The sequence below is a fragment of the Phycodurus eques genome, chromosome 14 (assembly GCF_024500275.1).
Source record: "Phycodurus eques isolate BA_2022a chromosome 14, UOR_Pequ_1.1, whole genome shotgun sequence".
NCBI classification, from domain to species: domain Eukaryota; kingdom Metazoa; phylum Chordata; class Actinopteri; order Syngnathiformes; family Syngnathidae; genus Phycodurus; species Phycodurus eques.
This window is the reverse complement of record NC_084538.1, coordinates 18,277,152-18,301,125: the sequence shown is the minus strand read 5'-3', so window position 1 is coordinate 18,301,125 and position 23,974 is coordinate 18,277,152. Positions and strand designations below refer to the sequence as shown.

Here is a 23,974-nt window from a genome sequence, read left to right as displayed (position 1 = left end):
AAGTATTATTGTAAATCCTTCAGTGAGTCAGTCCTTATTGTGTGACGATTTATTACCACGCTCTTCGTTATGAATAATTAACCCACAATGCATTGTGCAATTAACACGCCAGTAAAACTGTATTCTTAATGTGGAAATTAAAAAGTGACCAATCAAATACACTTTTTACTAAGGAAAATAACATAGTGTGGCGACAGTGAAATCGTGCATTTCTTTGCACTTTTATGGTACTGTACTGTAACTGTGCATTGTATAATAATCACCTCCCAATCGCTTCATTGTGTTTATTGATTAAAAGCCGGTCTGTGTGATTGGTATAAAAATATTTCAACTGCGAGACTGCTCTCTCGTGCGAGTCACCAGCCATAAATATGAACTTGGTGAGAAATACAGATGAGCTTCTTTCTGGGCCGCTGAATCACGTACACAGTAAAATCAGAATCAGAATCATCTTTATTTTCCAAGTATGTCCAAAAACACACAAGGGATTTGTCTCCGGTAGTTGGAGCCGCTCTAGTACGACAACAGACAGTCAATTGACAGAGAACACTTTGGAGACATAAAGACATTGACAAAAAAAACGGTCATCCAATAACTTAACCCCTTGTCTATTTAGACAGAACCCGCCTGCTTTGTAAAGATGTCTGCGTTCCCAAAAAAATGCATAAATTGTCAATGAAACTCTCGGGTAGTGCCATACTCACTTCTTTGAGACACTTATTTAATTGACTGAGCCTCGAGAAACTTTCATCTCCAAATCGTACAAGTGGGAGAGGTCCACTAATAAAAACCTCAGCATCCAAACATTTCACTTTTGTTAGGAGAGCAATGAAATCTCGCTTCAGTACCTCTGATTGCTGCCTGAGAACATCCGTGGCCCCTGTGTGTATAATGACATATTTCACAGTTGGGTCCTGATTAGTCACCTCGAGGATTATTTTAGAGATATCAGACACCATATCATTGGTAAAACACAGTACTTTGGTGTTCTTCTCACTGCAAAATTGTTTCACATCCTTGACAGTTCCATCACCAACTATTAATGTTTGGGGTGTAATTTTTTTCTTGTATGATTTAGTTTCATACCTTTCAGGGGTTGTAGGGGATAAGCATTCTTGGCCAGGGTCTTCTAAAATTGGCTCAAATCTATTAGTAAGTCTGATGTCAATGTTTTGCATTGACCTGCGTCCTTTTTTCTTGCCCTTCGCTGCAGCGACCGTCCACCGTTGAAGCAGCCCGCAACGCAGGCCAGCCGGATTCCTCGGTAATCTGCTGGTGTTGTGTCCTCCCTTTTAGATGTTGTCCGATATCTTTGGGCTTTGCTCCCAGTAAATTCCAGGGAGAACTGCTGGATGGTCCATTACAGTTTGCACAGTCCACATCCGCCCTCTTTGTTGAGATAAATGGCTGTCTGTTAGCACACTTCTGCTCACCATTTTGAGACATCGGTAGAGTGGTTTCATTCCGCGACTGTCCTTTTACATCCACATACACTTCACGGCGGTGGATTTTCGTTTCTAGGATTGACATCCTCTGCAGCAGTCTGTGATAGTCCTCAGTGGAAAAGGGAGGCATCTTGATTGCTGGTCTTGTTGCTAATAGCGGGCTTGTCCTAATTAGCAGGCCACACTCACGTAATGGTGAGAGGGTGTCAGAAAATATTGGAATATTGCAACAACTGACCGTATCTACAAAAAAAGTGCAGTCCCACAGGTTTAAAAATATCCAAGAGTCCCTGCTTCTAATTTTTTTAGAGGAAAAACAAGCTTATCAGCAAGAAAAAATGTAAACAGAAGCGAAACAAGCAGAGCGAGCAAAAAAGCGTCTGCACTGGACGAGAGCAATAAATCAGGAAAGACTGATTTTTTTTCCCCGTTGTTTTTGGTTTCATTTTAATTTAGTTCATTAAAATTAAGGATTACTGTACAGTGGTTATTGTTGTTTCATCACAGTTAGGGGAATGTATGTGAATTGATCTTAAGTCAAGTTTTAGATTTTGGTAGACCTATTAATTGTTCAAATTACCACTGTCTAATTCGTCTCCTTTTGAAAGAGGGTTCTAAAAGCAAATACAACCCTTTGACACAAATGGGTGACGAACAAACCACTGTGTATTTTGTTCCTAGGTCTGCATTTCCATTTGAATGATGCAACGCTATTCTTAGAGCTGTGGGTGGATAGATGGGCATTATTTAGATTTTCCCTTTCAAAGGCTTCTCTTCTCACTGCTGTGAGCAATTTCCAATCGAATGTTGGTTTGTGTATGGTAAAATGCACAGGCTAATGCTAAATACGTGCACAAAGCTGACTGTAAATAAGTAGCATCTTTGAAATTCTCAAAAGGAGAGAAGCTGACGCTTCATACATGTAGGTCTTTGAAAAGTTGCAAACAGGTTAAACTGCAGGGTGTAATGTGATGTTGTCATGAAAGAGCAGCTGATGAGGAACCAGCAGATTTTGACTGAGAGGAGCATTCAGAGTTGCGTCAACTCTAGTCAAAACTATGAGTCCAGTCACTGCTGACCTTTTACTGAACTCTGTTACAACACGTTTCCCATAAAGATTTGGGTCATGACGGTAAAGTAAAACAGATGATTCTGTGCTCCACCTTCCTCCCTATTACTCCCACAGTCATACTTTATTTTTGATACTTTGCAGTTCTCTGGAACTGTGGTTTGACCTCAGGTTTTCAGTCAATCAAGATTAGGAAAAAATGTGGGAAAGTACTGTAATCTGACAATGCATTGCTGATCTGGTGGATTTTGTTGAATCATGACTAGCGTTTGCACTAAAAGTACTATGATTATTATTAATTTATATTGTGAAAAAATAAACAATATTCCTCAAGGTACAGTATATGTGATGTGACATTTAGTATAATGTTTCAGACTGTTATATTTATATAATCTTCTATGGATTCTTAACTACAATCATCTACTTTGCCTCCGCCTTATAAATGACATATTTCTAAATGGCCGTGACCATCCCGCTATAATGAAGAATATGATGAAAATAGAAAGCAGCAGCAGCAGAAAATGCAATAAAAGCCAATAAGCGGGGCTCTTTTAGACCATTAACTCGTCCTCGGGGTATTCCATTTTTATTATGCCCTAGATGAGAGAAAAATGAGGGAGTGACAACCTCTGTTTGTTAGTCATTGGGGAGCTGCAGCAGCAGATTTCCTGATTAAACAACCATGGCCTAATCGCTAATGGAGCTGTGCTACAAGACAGATATGATGTCAATACAAAAAGAAGGGAGAAGAATAAAGGTAGCAGCCTGAGTTGAGTCTTTGCTTGATAACTGAGTTTTTGTCTCCATTGCATAGCACTTTTATCCTGATATGTCTAACTACAGGATGTCCTTTTTGTTCAAACAGTGCTCTGGGAGGTGCCTCTGCACTTCATATCCCAGCATTCCCCAGCGGAGGATGCCTAATTGACTATGTCCCACAGGTCTGCCAGTTACTTACCAATAAGGTAAAAATGTTTTCACAGTATATAATATTGTTTTATTCTTATTTCTTTAGCAATTATCACTTAAGATCGAAATGTCTTTGGACTGTTTTTGAATCAAGGCAAAATTGTTTTAACACATACACTATATTGCAAAACGTATTCATTTGCGCACCTGCCTTGACCCTCTGTATGTGTGACACATATTGAAGAATTGACAATAAAAGCACCTTGAACTCGAAATGGTTCAGGGAAGAATGGTCAAAAATTCCCTACACATACTCCTGAACCCTTTTGCGAAGCCTTCTCAGAAGAGTTGAAGCTGTTATAGCTGTAAAAGGTGGACCAATGTCATATAAAATCCTATTCATTAGGAAGGAGTGTCACGTCATATTTGAGTCAAGGCAGGTGAGCAAATACATTTGGAAATACAGTGTATGTAAGTGTTATTGTTTTTCAGCACATACTTTTAAATGTCATAATGCCCCAAATTGTGTTTCCAATCAATGTTTTTTTTTTTTTTTTTTTTTTTTTTTTTTTTTTTTTTGTCAAGCCCATGTTTGTGTTGATGCGTATTTGTGCATTCATGCACACGTCTGTCATTTGCCCATGTGGGCGCTCTGGCCAACATCCACAGGCCATCTGAGCGCTCCTTGGTCTCTGTAGGTTGACAGGTAGGTCTGCCGTGTAGACTGGATGTAATGCCATTTATCCTGAGGGGAAGACAACATCCCCTCCCCCATCCTATGCATAAACACACTCACGTGAAATGAACATTGCTTCAGCTCTATCCTTTCCTTTTACCTGGATTCCCACGTGAGGGAGTCCCCGAATGACCTGCGTCCCTCCGGCTGTTTAAGTCCTGCAACATTAGAACTGAACAAGAGCACAGAACAATACAGCATATTTATCGCTTTTCTCACCGTGATGGCAAAATATTTTGTTTTGCAGCATTGAAGGAATTAATACCCCAAATCAATGCTCCAACCTCAAATTACTTGATCCCCTAAGATCAGCAACAGTTACCGGTAATTTCAGGCTATCATGGATCATATCATAGCCCTCTTATGCCCGTCTTTGTGCTGTCTCCCCTAAATTTACTATTAGCATACAGACTCTATGTCAAGAGACATACTCTTTTCTCTGATTGGGCACCTTCAATTCTCATTGTGTGAAAAAGGTGAGTAAATAGATTTTTATCAAAACATTTTGTTTTCCAAATGTTTCTTGTGTAATCTATCCAATACATAAATATATTCCAAAGACATCTGTAATAAAGAAACTGAAGACAGTATACCAACCCTCTTTGTTTTCTGAAACTTGAAAACCTGTTTGTAAGAAGGGTTGACAATGTTGAGCCAGGCCAAAACTGGCATGAGACAAATCAATTGGCCTTTGGTCCTTGCAGACATTGGTTGTCGGTTGTTATTTTCTCCTAAAGGTGTCTTCAGCCAATAAAGATTAATAGACAGTAAAAAATAATTTCCTTATTAGTTACGTCTTTTTAAACTATACTTGAATTGTAAATTTTAGAAAGTACAGAATAAATGGAATATTATCATGTCCAGGATTTACGGAGATTTCCCGGATTGACAGCATTCCCTTCCGGCCTCTCATTAGAGCACACAATGGTTTTCTTCTTTAGGGGAAAGGGGAGGAAACTGACAAACTATGAATGCATAATGGCGACATGGCATGAAAGGAGTTTAAATATGCCAACAAAAGTGAGGTTGTTTTGATTGTAACAAAAATGGCAAGGCTTCTTATGGGTTTTACTCAACTAAAGTCAAAATGTTTTTCATATTTGATTTGATCTTTGTTTGTATGAAATTTATTCTTATATACACACGGACAAAATTGTTGGTTCCCCGCTGTTAATGAAAGAAAAACCCACAGTGGTCACAGAAATAACTTGAATCTGATAAAAGTAATAATAAATAAAAATTACTGAAAATAAACCAGTGTAAATCAGACATTGCTTTTGAATTGTCGTTCATCAGAATTATTTTAAAAACCAAACTCATGAAACAGGCCTGGACAAAAGTGATGGTACCCTTCACTTAATGTTTTGAGGCAATCGCTGCAATAATTTTTTATTTTTTTTGTAACTTTCAATGAGACTTCTGCACCTCTCAGCGGGTATTTTGGCCCACTCTTTCTCAGGTTTGAAGAGTGTTTTCTCCTGACGACATCTTTCAGCTCCTTCCACAGATGTTCAATAAGATTTAGATCAGGGCTCATAGAAGGCAACTTCAGAATAGTCTGTTTTGCTCTTAGCCATTCTTGGGTGTTTTCAGCTGTGTTTTGGGTCATTATCCTGTTGCAAGACATGCGACTGAGACCGAGCTTTCTGACACTGGGCACCACATTTCTAGAATACCTTGACAGTCTTGAGATTTCATTGTACTCTGCACATACATATTCAAGACATCCTGTCTTAGATTAAGCAAAGCAGTCCCAGAACATAAGAGCCTCCTCCATGCTTCACAGTTGGGACATTGTTCTTTTCTTGGTATGCTTTTCGTTGTTGTTTTTGTTTGTGAACACAGAGCTGACGTGCCTTGCCAAAAAGTTCCAGTTTTTGTCTCGTCTTAGGACATTCTCCTAAAGCTTTTGTAGCTTGTCAACATGCATTTTGGCAAATTCCAGTCTCGCTTTTTTATGATTTATTTTCAACAGTGGTGTCCTCCTTGGTTGTCTCCCATGATGTCCACTTGGGCTCAAACAACGACGGATGGTGCAATCTAACATTGATCTACCTTGACATGGGAGTTCACTTTTGATTTGGAGGTTGTTCTGGGCTCTTTTGTTACCAATCATATTATCGGTCCTTTCAGTTTGTCATCTATTTTCCTCCTGTGACCACGTCCAAGGAGGTTGACTACAGTCCCGTGGATTTTAAATTTGTGCATAATATGTGCAGTTGTCGTCATAGGAACATTAAGCTGCTTTGAGATGGTTTTATAAGCCTTTAACTTTAATGTGCTTGTCTATAATTTCCTTTCTAATCCCCTGAGACAACACTCTCCTTTGCTTCCTCCATGTTTAGTGTGGTACACATCTTCTAACAAAAGTAATAAGAAATTAAAAAAATATTATTACTTTTGTAAGATTCAAGTAAGGTGACCACTGTGGGATTGTCTTTCATTAACAGAGTACGAACAAGTTTGTCCACGTGTGTATGATAATCCATGTAATTATAAAAAGAAACGTCCAACAACAACTTCACTCATCCTAAATCTGACCTAGGTTAAACTAGATTAGGTTTCAGTTGCCTGTAGCAATAATGATATCATTTTGACAATATTTTAAATTGAAGGTACACAATGCATCTATATGCATTTCCACAAGTGAATTAACATCTTCTGACACAGTTGTAAATATAGCTGTCGTACTAACACATTTTAAAATGTGATGGTCAAGCATTAGGACAGGAGTATTACAATACACACATGGATAACTAACCACAAACAACACCTCCCTGTTTTATTCAGGAGCAGATAATGCTGCAACGCTGTTGTGCAATGTGTGTAGTCACTTCTAGCCAAGAGCAATAACTGATAGAAGTCCTCGGAGCCGCACAGAAAAATAATCATTTGACCTCTGTATACCTGATATTGTCTGCAATCAAGACCAAATAATGTGACAGGAAAATTTTATCTAAATGTAATCTCTATAGATTGTAACATGTCCTAGAGTAATCTAGTTCTTCCCACAGCATTACTCATGTCCTCCCATGGATTTCGAAGGGAACGGTACGATATGCCTCACATTTCAGATTTTCGAATCTCATACTCTGGTTTCTCACATATTCCAAAAACCCGTATGTTAGGTTCAAGACTCTAAATTCTCCATAAGTGTAAATTTGAGCATGAATGGTTATGTAGCATGAAGTTGACTGACAACACGCCCATTTTGTACTCCACCTCTTGCCACAAGTCAGCTGGGATAGGCTCAGGGTCGTGGGTGGGCCTGAGCCTATGAACAGAAAATGTGTGAAGATTTCTGATGTTACCAGAAGTAATATTACTGCCAACTGCCCGCTGTGACAGCGACTATGTAGTGTATTACTTAATAATAATAATACAATTTTAAAAAAGATGACTCATGTTACAAAAGGATGTGATTTTTTTGCCAGCCAACATAAGACGAGATAATCATCGTTTCAAAACATTTAACAATTGATTTAATGTGACAATTTAACATTAATCTGTCATGTTTAATGAACATGAACATTGGTTTCTATTTCATTTGGCACGATAACGTAATCTGTTAAAACACTGGCCATCGAAGGAATGTTGCAAGAGTGTGCTTCCAAATTATTTTTTTATTTTCTCTTTTAATTGCGTGATTATCAAGCTTGTTGCTTTTGTTTTTACAAACGATACGATTGTTTTTATCAGATAAAACTGCCACCAAGCAGTTCAGTTCAGCTCACAGTTATCTTTTGGAGAGCAATGAGTTTTCTGTCTTATCTGTGAGCTGTATAGGCAGGATGGTGATAGCTACTTAAACTACATAAAAAAGTAGTAAATGTCACCACAGTGAATGATGATGATGTGCCGTATAAAATACTAACTTCAGATTGTCACACAGCCACAATTTGTTCCAACACAACAAAGTGAGTGGAGGGTCCATGTGCGTTGCAGCCATTCGTTTTTCCTTCTGCTATAGGGAAACAAAAACGCGAAACAACCCGGTTTTGTTTTTTTGTTTTGATGTACAGTCGGTACGGAACGTTTTCAGAAACCCTTAAATTTTTCACTCTTTGTTATATTGCAGCCATTTGTTAAAATCATTTAAGTTCTTTTTTTCCCTCATTAATGTACACACAGCACCCCATATTGACAGGAAAAATAATATAATTGTTGAAATGTTTGCTGATTTATTAAAAAAGGAAGACTGAAATATCACACAGCTTTCTGTACCCACTGTATGTAAACAAAAAAACAGGAAACGAGTTCTCACCCGTTTCTTGTTTCCAAAATGGAAATTTAAAAACAGAAAACGAGCCTTTAGCTGATGTTTCTAGTTTGTAAATTGGAAATTGGTGGGGGGGGAGTGTGGCATTGGGTCGCTGTGGCCTCCTCCGGTTGGCTGGTTTTTGGGCGCCTCGGTGGGGCCAGTGGACCGCCCTTGGTCCCTCTGCGTGGGACGTGTCCCGTCCACCGAGCTGCTCTCAGGTGGACTCCTTGGCCCGACCCCGCCTCTCAATTGATTGGGTGGGGTCCTCAGCCTCTGCAGTGCAGGCACTAGACACAATTACAGGATACTTCTGTCAGTCATCGTGCATGCGAAATGGTGTCAATTGCCATCAAAAGCAGTAGTAGGTTAACGACTAAAAATAACTCCAATTTACAGTGGGGCAAAAACGTATTTAGTCAGCCACCAATTGTGCAAGTTCTCCCACTTAAAAAGATGAGAGATGCCTGTAATTTTCATTATAGCTACACCTCACCGAAAATTTACAAAATAAGAAAAACATTCCAGAAAATCCCATTGTCTGATTTTTCAAGAATTGATCAGCAAATTATGGTGGAAAATCAGTATTTGGTCACCTACAAAGAGGTCTGTGAGAGCCAGAAATCTTGCTTGTTTGTAGGTGACCAAATACTGTGTCCGCCGACCCAAACCCCTGGGACTTATTCGCTGGGTATAGGGCCACTCACTTATTGAGACAAATAACTCATGAATAGGCGAATTGCTTGATTATCCCCTCACTCACACTCTGGTCCGATAGACGTTTATAGTTTACATAGCCACTCCCACCACACTTTCTTTGTACAGCCGGGTTCACGACCCTTGTCCTGCATGCTGCTTCTCCTTTCCTTGTCCTGTCCTATCTTGTTCTGTCCCTCCCTCACTTCCCTACTGCCCCATACAACACTCATATCTAATTTGTCATTGTTCGAGGTATATATTGATTTACTTTTCTCATCTTGTTTACAGTTACGGCTTTGTCTTTTGTTTTCGTCTTTTCTCACTCCCCTCTAGAAACCTTGTTCTGCTCAACTGATCGCTTCCGATTCTCAATAAATTTCCATTAAAATACTAAGAAACCACAGCGGCAGCTTAAAACGTTCACTGTGACACAGTAAAACCTTTCCACCATAAAAGGGATACAGATCCTCCGTTCTGATTGATCTAACAGCCAAACAGGACCAAAAAAAAAAAAAAGGAAAAAAAACAGCTGATGTTGTATTATGTGTTTATGGAACACAAGTCGGGAAATAAAATACGACTGTAATTTTTTTCCTCAGACTTGCTTTATGCGGCTTTGCCTTGACCCGGAAGACGTGAGCTCCGTGCTGACGGTAACGCTAATCTAGAGAGGTCAAATTTGTCAGCGCATTCCATTTGCCTTCTTTGGGAACGACGACCTTGCAAACATGGCCGCTACGTAGGCACGTTGGGTAGCCTTGCTCTGGCGCATCTAGTGTTCATATCTATGACTCCCCCCTGTTGATATCATTAGCTTGTGCATCTATTTTGCAGTCTCCGTTCTCCGCAACATCCAAACATGGCTTTACCCGGGTAATTTTTGGGGTGAAATCGCTACAGGCTTTCAGTGAGAAATGTGAATGGCCTCAAAGTACACGGACTGTGGAGGGTTTCAAACCTCACATCCCTGTCCTGGCATTCCCTTACACCAGGCACTATGCTCCTTCTTACAGCTCCCTTCTGAAGATGGGACAACTTTGTCCTCCCATTCCTTCTCGTTCTTATTTATAGTGTGTCAACCTTGAAAAGGGAAAGAAAAAAAGCTGCCTGTAATCAAATTTGTCTGAAATCTAAAAATATAGAAAAATGTTTGAACTTCATCATGATGCAAAAACACAGTTAAGACCAGGTACACACATAAAGACAATTGGCCTGTTTTTGTGTCAATTCTGATCCTTCCCGACCAAGCAAGTCAAACGCCAGATTATCCTATAAGATTGTCCTTAGACCTCATGTTTGCTAAGAGTGGATTCGTCCTGATTTTAGGATCTGAAACAGGGCGGGGCTGACAATTTTAAATAATGAACGTGTTCAGCATTTACAACAAAAACTCTTCATGTGTGTGGGAAACGCAGACTTCTCCTGAGTCATGATGCCGAGAATGGTGACGTGGAACAGAATGTCGCCAATCAAAGAATCACCCAAGACTGACGAATATGAAAGCAACCGCAAATAAAAACTAAATGTCTTACCTGATGTTGTTTGATGTAGAAAAGTGGATTACCCAGACGGCAAGACGTATTTTCCAAAGCAAGTCGTTTTTTGAGAACATCGCCATTTTGCAAGCCTCTCGGCTCCGGCAACCTTTGGGAACACTCGGGAAACATCGCTTCTTCGGTTTTGTGAGATCACGTGTGATCAAGCAAGACTTCAAGAGCGGTGGTAAAACAGAATATTAATGTGTGGTTTGCTGTGTTGAGATTCTCTAAGCACACAACACACATGACGACCAAAAGTGTTGAATGTCCGATTTTTTTTATCTTTATGTTTCGGGTCTGTAGCAGATAAAGAAAATCTTTTAGGAGTGCAAAAATCATCTGTGTACTAGACCTTATTGTCTGGAAGGACCAAAGTATCGCAGCCCTTTTAAATCTGCTTAATTGTTGACAGTCAAGATTCTGTTCACAGGTATTTTACAGGTATTCTACAGGTATTTTCAACACCCGATTGAAAACACTTGATTGAAATCTGTTTCAAAAAGTGTTAATCTTTAAGGGATTCAAAAATTTTGTCAGTGAGGAAATTAAAAAAAAGGACATTTATTGGTATATTACAAAAAAAAATTTGTAATTTAAGTTGGAGTTGTTTATGTACATCCTTATTTGATTGTAAACAAGATAAATTAAAAATAAAAATGTCAAACTCGCTAAAGCACTTTACTGCAGTGTGGGTCGAATAATTTTGAACACAACTGTATATTCTTCCTAATCTGTGATAAACGAGTTTATTAAAGTTCTATGGTGACTGGCTTCTTCTACTCCTTTTAGCTTACAGTAAATGTGTAGCTCCATGCATGCATCGCACCACACTGTCCCTAAGAGGCCAAGGCAAACGTCCGGTCGCATTTTCTGGTAAGGCGGATTTTAACATAACACCCTGAAAATTTGCGTTCTCTGTTTTCAAAAATGCTTTGCTAAAGTTAAAATGACTGTATCACGGTTTCACTGTGTTCAAATGCATCTTTAATTTGTTATTTTGCAGAGAGTTTAATAGTTTAAATGGTGTCGTTTTTAGTAGTGTATAGTTACAGTGAGGCAAAAAAGTATTTAGTCAGCCACCAATTGTGCAAGTTCTCCCACTTAAAAAAGATGAGAGATGCCTGTAATTTTCATCATAGGTATACCTCACCTATGAGAGAGAAAATGAGGGGAAAAAATCCAGAAAATCACAGTATCATCAGAATCACAAAATCATTTATTAGCATATTATGTTGGAAAATAGGTATTTGGGCAATAACAAAAGTTCATCGCAATACTTTGTTATATACCCTTTGTTGTCAATGACAGCGGTCAAACATTTTCTGTAAGTCTTCACTTCAGGTTTTCACACACTGTTGCTGGTATTCTGTCCCATTCCTCCATGCAGATCTCCTCGAGAGCAATGATGTTTTGGGGCTGTCGCAGGGCAACACAGACTTTCAACTCCATCCAAAGATTTTCTATGGGGTTGAGATCTGGAGACTGACTGGGTCACTCCAGGACCCTGAAATGCTTCTTAGGAAGCCACTTCTTCGTTGCCCGGGCAGTGTGTTTGGGATCACGGTCAGGCTGAAAAACCCAGCCACGTTTCCTCTTCAATGCCCTTGCTGATGGAAGGAGGTTTTCACTCAAAATCTCACGATACGTGGCCCCATTCATTCTTTCCTTTACACGGATCAGTCATCATGGTCCCATTGGAGAAAAACAGCCCCAAAGCATGATGTTTCCACCCCATGCTTCACAGTAGGTATGGTGTTCTTTGGATGCAACTCAACATTCTTTCTCCTCCAAACACGACAAGTTGAGTTTTTACCAAAAAGTTCTATTTTGGTTTCATCTGACCATATGACATTCTCCCAATCCTCTTCTGGATCATCCAAATGCTCTCTAGCAAACTTCAGACGGCCCTGGACATGTACTGGCTTAAGCAGGGGGACACGTCTGGCACTGCAGGATTTGAGTCCCTGGCGGCATCGTGTTACTGATGGTGTAGCCTTTGTTACTTTGGTCCCAGCTCTCTGCAGGTCATTCACTAGGCCCCTTGTTGTTCTGGGATTTTTGCTCACCGTTCTTGTGATCATTTTGACCACACGGGGTGAGATCTTGCGTGGAGCCCCAGATCGAGGGAGGTTATCAGTGGTCTTGTATGTCTTCCATTTTCTAATAATTTCTCCCACAGTTGATTCCTTCACAAATCAAGCTGCTTACCTATTGCAGATTTAGTCTTCCCAGCCTGATACAGGTCTACAATTTTGTTTCTGGTGTCCTTTGACAGCTCTATGGTCTTGGCCATAGTGGAGTTTGGAGTGTGACTGTTTGAAGTTGTGGACAAGTGTCTTTTTTACTGATAACGAGTTTAAACAGGTGCCATTAATACAGGTAAGGAGTGGAGGACAGAGGAGCCTCTTAAAGAAGAAGTTACAGGTCTGTGAGAGCCAGAAATCTTGCTTGTTTGTAGGTGACCAAATACTGATTTTCCACCATAATTTGCTGATCAATTCTTGAAAAATCAGACAATGGGATTTTCTGGAATGTTTTTCTTATTTTGTCTATTTTCGGTGAGGTGTAGCTATGATGAAAATTACAGGCATCTCTCATCTTTTTAAGTGGGAGAACTTGCACAATTGGTGGCTGACTAAATACGTTTTTGCCCCACTGTAAATTGGAGTTATTTTTAGTCGTTAACCTACTACTGCTTTTGATGGCAATATGGCATCCGTACACAAAATGGCAAAACCTCAGGCCAGTCATCCTATGAACGATAGATGGTCCACACGTTGCATGAATTCTGTATCGTGCCCTACTAGAATCGATAAGGGAACTGTTTGGCAATTTGGCAAACTCGACAGGAACCGGTTCACAATACCCATCCCTAAAGATCTGGCTTCCATTTTGCCACCCTCCCAGCATATCCCAGACATACAGTATGAAAAAGACGGGCGAATGTTTTAACGTGTTAAACATTCAATACTTACACCAATAGAGAAATTCTTGCCTCGTGACAGCCTCCTTGACCAGTTCAGTTTTCTGCCGGACGTCTAGTTCTTAGTAATGTCACTGTTGTCCCTAATCTTCTCTGTTTGATGATGACTGTCTTCACTGTGTTCCATGGTATATTTATTGTCTTGGAAATTATTTTCTACTGTTCTCCTGATTAATACCTTTGTACAAAGAGATTCCTCTGATGCTGTGACAGCTCTCTGCAGACCATGGCTTGTGCTCTAAGATCTGACCAGAAAAATATCAGGAAAAGCCAACTAGAACATCTGAACTTTATATTGGGTTAATAGGAGGCACTTTATAAATGGTGGCAGGTGTGTGCTGACTCCCTTCTCACAGGTTTGAACCTGATTGGTCAATTCTGAATCTAAACGTAGCCACATCCCCAGTTATAAGAGGGTGTGCTCACTTGTATTACTACATTATCTTAAATTTTTATTTTCACGCCTTTTTTTTTCTTTTCAATTGAGTTGTACAGGTTGTAGGTCACATTAATGGGGGGAAATAATTCTCAAGTGATTGTTCTTGGTCTCATTTGTTTGTACCACAAAAAAACTGGCACTTGAACAGGGGTGTGTTGACTTTTTATTTACGTTGTACGTATTGTCTAAAATAAACAGATTAGTTAGCATGTGGCCTTACTGCTTTTGAGAAAAGCTAAATGTCTGTCAGTGCTGCACCATGTATACAATTGAGCAGAGAGCTGAGTCACTCAGCATGTCTGTTTTGAAGCTTTTGCAAGAGAGGACTTGCGACACACTCACAATCGGAGATTATCGCTACAAAACTGTATTATTCATACATATTGTGTTGAGTAACCATAGCAGTGTGGTAGTTGGTGAAAGCAGGACGACCTTTCAGTTTTCCTTGAGTTTTTTTTTTTACAATTGTGCAAAAAATGCAGAGTCCTCTAGCACTTAGAGCAGTTCGAATGACTAATATTGCAATAGTAAAGTGCAATGACCATTGTGCAAAGGGCGCCGAGACTTCAAGCAAGTAGTACGATAATCTGGGACAATGTTGATTGTGCAAATGTTGCAGATACTCCTCAATCAGTGTGCAAATGGAGCAGATGCTACTCTGGCACGAGTGGCCAGTATTGGTCAACAACAGATATGCAAATAGTGCAGCATGGTGAGACTACTACAGTGAGTGCACGAGTAATATATAATATATAATAATATATAATTGGCCCGACAGAAATGTGAAAACTCAAGACAAAAAATTGCAAGCATGTTGCAATGGAATTGTAGGTTAGGTGTTTAAGAAGTTGATTGCAAGAGGGAAAAAGCTGTTGGAATGTCTGCTAGTTCTAGTTTGCATTGATCGGTAGCGCTTACCTAAGTTAAGGAGCTGGAAGAGCTGGTGACCGGGACGTGGAGGGTCCGAGAGGATTTTGCACGGGGTGGTTACAATCCACTTTGGATTTCATCAGTCAGCTTGTCGTCCTCTGCTGTGGGTTAGGGTTGTGCTTCCTCCTTCCTTCCTGCATGATCTGACAGTGATTAGCCAGCTTTTCAGTGACTGTTTGTGCAATCATTAGCCAGTCAATATTGCACCATCACTGATTTGTCCTGAGGTCACTCGATTTTCGTTTTTAAGAAGCATTTATTGTACACTATGTTCCTGACAGCTACAGCAGCCTTGTTTCAGGCCACCATGCACAAAACGGGATGGTCGTGAGACAACAGGGTAAGATGCGCAATTGTGACAGGCAGTGGATGCCGAGCGAGATTTTTTTGTGTCAAAAAATAAGCCACGGCACTCACATTGCAAATGAGAATCTTCTTCGGCCAGGATAAACTGCGGTGAATACAACTTAACCTGACAGGACGTAATAGGGCGTAACAAAACTTGAAGGAAGTTCGTAGTGCGATGAGATGTATATCAATTCCCCGGAATCACACAGTCCTTTCAAGTTGTGTTGCGTTCAGGCGTGTTTGGTGCGTGTTTTTTTCCCGTTTTGGCACGGTTCTCATGGCAAGCTAGGGTGCATGGTAGCCGGTTGGGCTCATTCGATTGCGGCGCATCGGGGCATGTGACAGTTCATAGGCCCAGCGTGATAATGCATGTTGCATTCTATTACGGTCTGAGAAGTTCCTTCATATATAAAAACGAGCCCATACTCGCCAACTACAACTCTTCAAAAGCCATGTGTTTAATTTACCTCACAATATCCGCCGTGGCACACTTTAGTAAGTTTATAACTTATAGACTAAATTAAACTAAATTTATAATGTGGAATGTCCCACAGTGTAGTTGGTACTTTTGGTGAACGTGTCTGTTGTGGGCACCTGGAAGATTGTGTAAGCCCACATTACTGTTGTTGTCGTAACGTGAAATGCTGTTGAAGTGGCTGCTTTGCTTCGGTAAACTATATTGTCATTGAAGACACAGAATTAAGAGTGCTTGATTTTTTTTTTTTGGACCACTTTTAACTTATTAAATAGGCTTGGGGTAATACATCTCAAAAAGTGTATTTGACCCAGTCTCTCAAAAACTGAACAGGCCTCTTTAAAATTTTGCAATTAAAGGTAGTAATTGTATTCGTCTAACATGTTTAAAAATAATAATAATCCGGTTTTATTGGGGCCAAACGTTTAATAGAAAGATTATTCCTACAAACTTAATATGGCAAATCACACCAGAATTACTGATAGTGTAATGGTCTTTAATCAATCTGTGGGTAATTCATTGTTTGATTAGTTTTGCAATTAGGTGTATTAAGATTATCATTTATTGTTTTGGCATTGTTGTGGGCTTCTGCCTCTCTGCAACCTTAGCCACTAATTCAAATGCTGCTCCTGGATAACTAAAGAATATTATGGCAGGTGTAAAGAAATGGGTTTCACACTGTACCATACTTCTTATGTTCCTTTGATTAAATATTGTGCTGGTCTAGTTTGACTTCTTTTGCTCTTTTTTTTGTCAGTAATCTGCTTGGTCTTACAATTTGTCTGTAGTCAGTCCTCTTCATGGTTGGCTGGCTGGCTGGCTGTTGGCATTCTCCCCTGCTCAATGGCCGACCAAGCCGTGAGCTTGTCTTCTTTAAAATTATGAAATTGATAAGCACACCTGTCACCGTGTAATGTGCAGTAGATCGGACTGAATTCGAAAACAACACATTTACAATGGGTTGGGTTTAAATCACCAGAATGGTGTGTTTTCATGACGGTTTATGAAAATGTCTTCCACAAACCCTATATGTATATATACCATTTAGAATGGTGTGCCTTGCTCAATGAAATAAATCAAACCGCATTTGTAAAGATTTTTTTAAGATTTCTTTGTTAAAAAAAAAATAATAATAAATGGGACGGGTCACTGAAGCTGCTGTTTGTAACAGACAGCTCCTTCGAAGTTACCTTTAGATTTTGTCGAGCTTTAAATTTAACACCATCTTATTTTACTGTCAAGTGTTAAAATGAAAGACTGTACGTGGTCTATATGGTAGCATTTTATTTTCAGTCCGCAATATAAGTGGAACATACAGAGGGGCGGAATTACTTTTCCAAGAGGCCACTGTCACAAAACCAATACAAAAAAAAAAAAAAGTACAAAGATTTAATGGTACTTTAGATCTGCAAGACATCTGGCATTAACCTGAAAGCAACCATTACAATCTTTACCCCTGTTAATGTTTCTCCGACCCGCACATTGTTGACATTCTGGGCAGGCTCACTCTGAATGCATGAATGTATTTTTATTATAGAGTATTTACACAATGGCCAAAAGGAATTGTAGTTTGTCACTTTTTACTGTCACATCCTAGATGCCCTTGAAATGCCTAGCATTTTCTAAAAAATATAATACAAATATAAAGCATATCCCTGAACAACATGAACTGTTTGTTACAACTACATTTGATGCTCCATGTGACATGTTCTCATGCGAATGTAGGAGAAAATCCATTTCAGTTAAAGTCAAACAGGACTGGGCTAATTGAAGAATCTTATTGGTGCGATTTTGAATAATGTTGTTTGTTATTGTGTGCGCTGCAATTTACTGGCGACCAGTTTAGGGAGTACCCAGCTTCTCGCCCAAAGTCGATCCGGACACACGACAACCCGTTCTTATGAGGATAATTCTTTCATCAATTCATCAATAAACTTTATAAAATTATGTTCGTGGTTAATTATAGTACATTGTTCCAAAATAAAATATTGCAAAATCCTTGTGAGAATTTTAATTTTAATTTTTATTTTAACATGATAAAATAAAATAAAACAATTACATAGAATAAAAATAATTATGTCATACTCTCGATATGTCCCAAAAGCCTATACCCATTTTATTTCAAATGACACATTCTGAACAAATGACATATGAATACCCATGTAAAGCCTCATCTAGTGGTGCTGTTTTGCTTTTAAAGTAACCCCCCCCCCCCCCTCCCCTTGTTTTGTTCTGTTAAGGTGCAGTATGTCATCCAAGGCTATCACAAGAGGCGGGAGTACATTGCTGCATTCCTCAGCCACTTTGGAATGTGAGTTAACAAAAGAGGAGCACGTTCTCTACTCAAGGCTTCAGTGGCTATTCATTTGTCTCTGCCTCTAATCTTGTACTAGACTTCATGGTGTATATATAATCAGTGTGTGTGTGTTGCAGGGGAGTGGTGGAGTATGATGCCGAGGGATTTACAAAGCTTACCCTTCTACTCATGTGGAAAGACTTTTGCTTCCTAGTACACGGTAGGAGCATTACAAAAAAACACAACACCCTATTGTGAAGCTATGATACCTACAGTCCAACACGTCCTTATTAACACCCTCATTGTGTCCTTCCTCTCCTTTGTAGTGGATCTCCCACTGTACTTCCCTAGAGACCAACCCACCCTCACGTTCCAGTCCGTGTACCACTTCACCAGCAGCGGGCAGCTTTATTCTCAAGTGCAGAAGTCGTATCCTTATAGCCCCCGTTGGGACGGCAATGAAATGGCCAAGAGGGCAAAGTAAGGAGAAATGTTATTACTTGTGTTGTTCAGAGTTAAGGCCTTGTGGAAATTATTTAAGACAATTGCCACAAGAATATGAAGCACTGCCTTTGTGTCGATGCGTTTTGCATGCCGGCGGTCTGAGTGAGGACGTGAATTTACACTAAATTCTACAATTTTGAAAACTTTAACATCGTTGAAAATTATTTACAAATATGTTTGTCGTAGTTCTACAATCAGGTTGTGTACATTAATAGAAGGTAGAATGAGTTAGAAGTAGATGAAGTCAGCACTCTTCAGATTGGAATGAATACAAAACAAGAACACTTCTGTTGACTATTGACCTTGCTCTCAGCTCATCCGTCTTACTTTCAAGAGACCGTCTGTTGGCTAGCAACAGGGTAGTTAGCGGTGGTTAGGTAGCCATAGCTCGTTATTTTGTTTAGTGTGTGGCGGAATACTGGTGTGCCTTTTTGTTTTTAGAAGGCCTGACTTTACCGGCTTGAGGATGTTGTGAACCGATTATTGACCAGCAAACCTGAAGTCTCGTTGACAATGACTCGTTGTTGCCGAATAAAAATAATGTGAATAAAAGCTTGTATTGTGAAATACGGCTTGCCATCTAATTTAACCCTTACATGCACAATATGACAAAGTATAAGCGCCAAATTCTAGATACACATAATAGTAGCAGGACAAACAAAATAAAAGTTGCCATCGGGAAAATGTCACAAACCATTACATAGAGACCATTCGAAGACCAAAAGAGCGTTCTTCGGGAAAGCTGTTTACCATAGTGTCTTTTTAATGGTACAGTAATGTTTTAAGACATTTACAAGCGTTTGAAATGCTGTTAAAGTGTTGTGGGATCATAGTTTTTGGTATATTCATGGTTTAAGAGGGTTTCTATAGTCGTAGTGGCCACAGGTGTCCCAGGTCCTTACCTCTTATGAAATAAAACATAAATTTGTTAATGTAACAAAAGATAGTCATACTTTATTGTACTTCTACGCATTTGTTTTACCAGGCTGCTCCACAGCTTTGACATCATGTCCGTGACGGTGTCCCACCACAGAATTACAGTCTTGGATAATCCATTCAGTAATTAAATGGGCAGACTTCTACCAGTCAATTGTGTTCTAATCATCATCCACTAATCTGCAGAAGTGTTATGATGCTGCCACCTTAAATAGTGTCTTAAGATGTACTTCATGAGCAATCGCTCCCTGATGAACCTGTCACTCTGTGACACTGACATGAATTTTGCTGTGCAGAATGGACTCCATCCATTTTCTGTTCCGCTTATCGTCACCAGGGTCGCGGGCATGCTGGAACCTCTCCCAGCTATCTTCGGGCGAGAGTACACCCTGAACTGGTCGCCAGCCAATCGCAGGGCACATATAATTAACCAAAAATGTTTTTTTATAAAAATGTATTTTGAACATAGATTAAATGATTTGGGTAATTTAAAAGCCTGTTCAAATTGTATCAGCCATACTGCAAAAAGAGAAATGTTGAAATTAAGGTGAGTAATTTAATTCATGACTTTAATGGCGGTGTACACCCTGAACTGTTCGCCAGCCAATCGCAGGGCCAAGAAAAATCAAACGTTGCAATTTTAATGCAATTTGTTTTTTAATCCTCATGTGTCCACTAGAAATATAGAAACCCTCTTAAACTTGTAAGGCAATTGTAATCACTTTTGGAGGCGTGTCAGTTATTTGCGAAAATTCCCTACTCATGGTTTGGCTCAGTTCCTATCCCCCGGGAAAAGTCGAGGTCCACTGTATATCTGTTCATGTTTTTATTAGATACACCATGTAAACATTCACAGTGCAGTGTGGGAAAAGTATGTGAACCCCTTGGCTAATGGCTTCACCAAGAGCAAATCGGAGTCAGAAATCTGCGAATCTTGAGTCCAATCAATGTGACGAGAATGGAAATGTGAGTTCAGGCTGCCCTGCCCTATAAAAATGCAGGTAATTGCAAAAGGTTCACTTACTTTTTCCTGCAACTGCATTTTGTGCTCTACAGATACAAATTTTCAGCACAACCATTAACCAGCGATCATGTCACACAGGCTTCTTTGTTTGGATTGACAAAACACAATTGATATGCAGTGATCTTACACTATCACTCCTCTTCCTCCCTCTCTTCCCCAGGGCTTACTTCAAGACCTTCATCCCTCAATTCCAAGAAGGAGCCTTTGCCAACGGAAAACAATAGTTCCCTGCAGCTCTATTGACATGCCTGTGGTCCTGTGATGTGTTGGTACAGGCCATTGCTTACCTATGTGTACGTGTTAACAGCCACATGGAGGGGGGGAAAAATCCCGTAGCAACTTAATCCCCAAATGTGGTGGATGTGATGTGCTAAAATGCTATAATTTGCCACAAACATTTTTTTCAGTACATCCACCATTTAAAAAAAAAAAAAAAAAAAAAAAAAAAAAAAAAGAACCCCCCAAAATGTCAGTTTTGTACTTATTACACTGAGTTACTTTTTGTATAAAACCCTACTAAATTCTAATGAGAACAGGCTTCGCAGACTATTTTGTGTAACATTTCTACCCATTATCACTAGAGTGTCAGTGAATGAAACTGTAAATTTTTTGACTTTTCTACTGGGGCTAAGGCTATGCCTTTTGCATTGACATACATTATGTTGTCCAAGCACTGCCCATACTACAGGTAAACCCATGCCCTGCTAAAGTCATGATGAGATGGCACCTTAGCACTGAGGGATCAGGCTGACTGGTTCCTGCTAGTCGTATACAAAAATAGAATTTTTTTGACAGGAAGTCTGATGTGATGGACTGTAATACAGTATCTCACCTCTCTTGCTCACAATAACTAACATTTTCTTTTGACCTCTAGCAGTAATGCCAGAAAGCGATGTAACAGATTGTAGGAACAAAATTATAGGAACCCCGCGGGCACCTACAGGGATTGAGAATTTAAAAAATATTGTGTACTTCTTTCCAAAGATATCTGATCGGATTGAGTTTAGGGCACTCAAGTTCTTCCACACAAAATGCATCTATTCATGCCTTCCCAAAAGTGTTTGCACAAAGTTGGAGCCACAAAATTGTCAAAAATCTAATTGATTAACGAAATGACTAAGACTTGTACAGTGTATTTAATACTTTGGTCCATTTAATTTAGTTGCAGATATCGATATATATAGTGTTCAAACTTTGTTGGATAATCGCCATTGACAGATCTTTAGGGACAATACTTACCTTCTTAGTTCACTGATACTATTGCATCCTTTTCTGCGTCATCAAAATTATCAAAAACATCAAAATGTTCCATGTGTTCATTTTCATCATATAAAATGTACCTTACTCACACAGTCACACTATCAGTGCTTACTGCACAATGTGCTTATTTGTAAAAACGTGTGGTCATTAAAGAGGTAAGTTACACCTGATAGTGAGTTCTCCTTGATTGCTCCTCTTACCGTAAAATCCGGGCTGTTGAGTACACTGGTTTATAAGCTGCACACATTACACATAAATATGAGATAAAACACAAACTGCCAACCTGACTATCGGAAATATACACAAGTGGAGACAGTACAGAGTAAAATTGAAGCCAAAAAAAAAAATTAAAATCTAAAATATGTAAACAGTATTTATACTTTACATATTTGAGACAACGATTACAACAGTGCACGTATTTACTTAAATCTTTAATTATAAAACCTTATACAGTAGTTTACATTTATTATACAGTAATTAACATTCATCAACATTGCCTTCTGAGAGAGGCGAAGAGGCTTGTGTTGGTGGCGGAAGAGAGGCTCTCACTTGACTCGGAGACTTATGCTGGAGGCGCGGACGGTGTAGCTGGGGTTTTTACCTTGGAGAAAAACATGGTGATCAAAAAGTTTCACTTTTTTGCTGATGGTCATCATCTTCTTCTTCCTCTTGGGCACCCGGAGGAAGCTTTCGCAGGCGCACAGCGCTTAGGTGGCATTGTAAGGGCTTGCTTAAATAATCAAAAAAAATTATCGCTCAAACAAAAAACACCAAGAGTCCTTATTCCTTGCAGTGGCCATTCAGTGGAATTGCACTTCCTTGTTCATAAATAACTTCACCCAGTTGTACCAGTATGGCAGGCAATTGACCCTGTAAATATGCCCACAACTTGAAAAATTACATTTTCCCTGAAGTGTAATGTGTTTTGTGTTATTAGGGCAAAGTGTCTTGCCGTCTGGCACCCATGCACATTGTGTTGCGAGACAGCGACGAAACGGACGAGATCCGCCGCCCCGTGGCCCATTGCCAGCGGTTAGAGAAGCCGGCGGAGGTCCAACACAACAGTGTCAAAAATTCATTCAGGGAGACCGTAGAGCGTCGCGCTGCTTTGGCCGCTTATGGAGCACCATTCGGCAGCCACAAAAGCACGTTGTCCGTTAACTTTTAATGGAGGAAAAGTTGTCTTGCCGACACGGTTTATGGTCATTATGCCGGCTCAAAGGCTACTTCTCTGCAGCCCGCGAAAGCGTGTGATATCTCGTTCGCTGGAAAGGAGCCGTGAGAAAAGGAAGGTGGTACGTGTATTTGATTGACAGGAAACCGGGATTTTCAGAGCTCACAGCAACAGGCCGACAGCGTCTATCTGTTTGGTAGTACTTGAAAAGAAACCCCAAAAAAAAAAAACCTCACATTTTTTTTCCCCCCTGTTGTTGAGGCCTACTGAACAGTAGTTTTAATCTTATCGGCTTCCCAGTGACGAGGACTGGCTAAGTTGTGGCTCAAGGTTTAGCTACATACTGTCAACACGGGGTGATGTGGCTAATTACACACATGTGGTTCGGAGATTTTTAGACTGTTTAGCCACATTGGCTTAAGAGGTTTCATGACCCAGTGCCCACCCTGCCCTGTCTCTGAAGCTCACTCCCTTGTTGCTTTGGCCAACACAATTTGCTACTTGAAAATTTATAAGACAAATGTTGTTGCTGTTTTTATTGGTGTTTTTTTTCTTTTTTGTCATGTATTATTATTTGTATTGTTAAAGAATATCACTAATATTCAGTAATGTTGGGCCTTTGTTTTCACTGAGGCCAGTTGCAAATAGTTTTAATCAGTTTCCATGTCCGCTGTCAGAAGACTGCAAAGGTTGATCTCTCCCCCTTTGGACGTGTCCCGGAAAGCCTTCAAGTGATCAATCAGAAGCAACACATCCGGTGGTGAGTTAAATACATATTATTTATTCATTTACAATTTTAAAAAATGTAAAATTTTTGTTCACGCAGAAATATCTTTCTTCCGGTTGTGTGAAGATATACTTCAGTGTGTACACTTAAATCCACCGAGATGGGTGAGGGACTGTTCTTTTCAAGCCCCCAAGTGCATTTGTTTAATAAGGAGACACGGCACA

General features: G+C 39.7%; 1 protein-coding gene across 2 annotated transcripts in view; it reads left to right on the top strand.

Moving 5' to 3' along the window:
- babam2 (BRISC and BRCA1 A complex member 2) overlaps positions 1-23,766 on the top strand; it is a 109,161-nt gene extending 85,395 nt beyond the window's left edge. Inside the window, exons 6-10 of one of the 2 annotated variants that reach the window (XM_061695734.1) lie at positions 3,380-3,479; positions 18,070-18,140; positions 18,263-18,345; positions 18,452-18,605; positions 20,750-23,766. In XM_061695734.1, coding sequence (XP_061551718.1) covers positions 3,380-3,479; positions 18,070-18,140; positions 18,263-18,345; positions 18,452-18,605; positions 20,750-20,813 — 472 coding nt within the window. In that variant the 3' untranslated portion in view covers positions 20,814-23,766. The remainder of the gene's footprint in view (positions 1-3,379; positions 3,480-18,069; positions 18,141-18,262; positions 18,346-18,451; positions 18,606-20,749) is intronic. The other variant, XM_061695733.1, reaches the window with a different exon arrangement.
- Positions 23,767-23,974: the final 208 nt, after the last annotated feature.